At 49.9% G+C, this 1,285-nt stretch overlaps 1 protein-coding gene across 1 annotated transcript; it reads left to right on the forward strand.

Annotated features, from left to right (window-relative positions):
* Positions 1 to 178: 178 nt before the first annotated feature.
* Positions 179 to 895, forward strand: YML6 (mitochondrial 54S ribosomal protein uL4m; the record flags this gene model as incomplete). The annotated part of the gene is made up of 1 exon (XM_018857691.1): positions 179 to 895. One exon carries the CDS (start codon positions 179 to 181, stop codon positions 893 to 895), a length of 717 nt encoding a protein of 238 aa, XP_018711203.1.
* Positions 896 to 1,285: the final 390 nt, after the last annotated feature.

The following is a 1,285-nucleotide window of genomic DNA, read 5'->3' on the forward strand; positions in this document are numbered from 1 at the left end:
CCCAAAGGCCACAAAAGATTCGCGGCAGAAACCACGAGGTTTTTCTGGAATCCTATCCCCAAAGAATACTCACCGGCACCGCCCCGGCACGTCCCCGGTCACGTGACCCGGGATGTCGCGAGCTCCAACTGAAAAATTCATTGGTGATAAGCTCTCAGGTCCAGCCGAAGCACACAAAATGATCAAAGCTGCAGTCAAAAAGGCCGTGCCCACCAAGTTGTCGGTAGGCACGCCCCCCAAATACACGTTGGCGTCGCTCAGAAGCTTCCCCTCCTTGGAGCCCCAAACCATGGCCCCATACCCTGCGACATTCTTGGACCATCCTCTAAGAAGAGACTTCTTGTGGAGTGCCGTCGTGTACGAGGCCGACAAGTCACGTGTGGGCGCCGGCTATGTCCCCACCAAGCAGGACAAGTGGTTTTCCAACAGAAAGTTGCACCCTCAGAAAGGCACGGGCCGTGCCAGAGTGGGTGATGCCAATTCGCCGATCCGGGACAACGGCATCAAGGCCCACGGAATCAAGGCGCCGCACGACTGGTCCACCTCTTTGCCCTTGAAAGTATACAGCCGCGGGTTCCAGACCGCGTTGAGCGACCAGTACCGAAACGGGCGTCTTTTCGTCATTGGCGGCGAAAACGAGACCGCCGACTTCCAGTTCAGCCACGTGGACCAGATGCGCCAGTTTGTGGAGCACCATGACTTGGATGGCTTGCACTTGTTGTTCATCACCAACGAGCAGAGAAGCAATCTCTTGGAGGCGTCGGCCAACATGGGCAAAAAGTGCGATGTTTTGGTCAAGGAGTCCGTGGAGGTGCGGGACTTGTTGAAGGCCAAGCGGATTTTCATTGAGCAGGAAGCGTTGAACTGGTTTGTCTCCAGATATGGGGCCCGGTAAGCCTGGGATAGCGTGTACATAGATAGCAGGCAAGATAAGAATATGCGGGCGAAGAATGTTTGGTGTAGAAGGGGATTTGGGTGTAGATGAAATAATTGATGTAGACGAGAGTAGATGAGTTGTTAATGCAGATGAGATTGTACAGACGAGATTGATTGACCCTTTTGATCATCTGATTAAGATGAGAATGCTTAATGTGAACGAGAATGTTGATATAGATGAGAATGTTACTGTAGACGAGAATGTTGATATAGATGAGAATGTTGATATAGATGAGAATGTTGATATAGATGAGAATGTTAATGTAGATGAGAATCCTCCAAGTAGATAAAATAGAATGTTAATGTAGATGAGAATCCTCTTAGTAGATGAAATAGAATGTTAATGTAG

The sequence above is a fragment of the Metschnikowia bicuspidata genome, assembly GCF_001664035.1.
Source record: "Metschnikowia bicuspidata var. bicuspidata NRRL YB-4993 chromosome Unknown METBIscaffold_4, whole genome shotgun sequence".
In the NCBI taxonomy this organism is placed as follows: domain Eukaryota; kingdom Fungi; phylum Ascomycota; class Pichiomycetes; order Serinales; family Metschnikowiaceae; genus Metschnikowia; species Metschnikowia bicuspidata.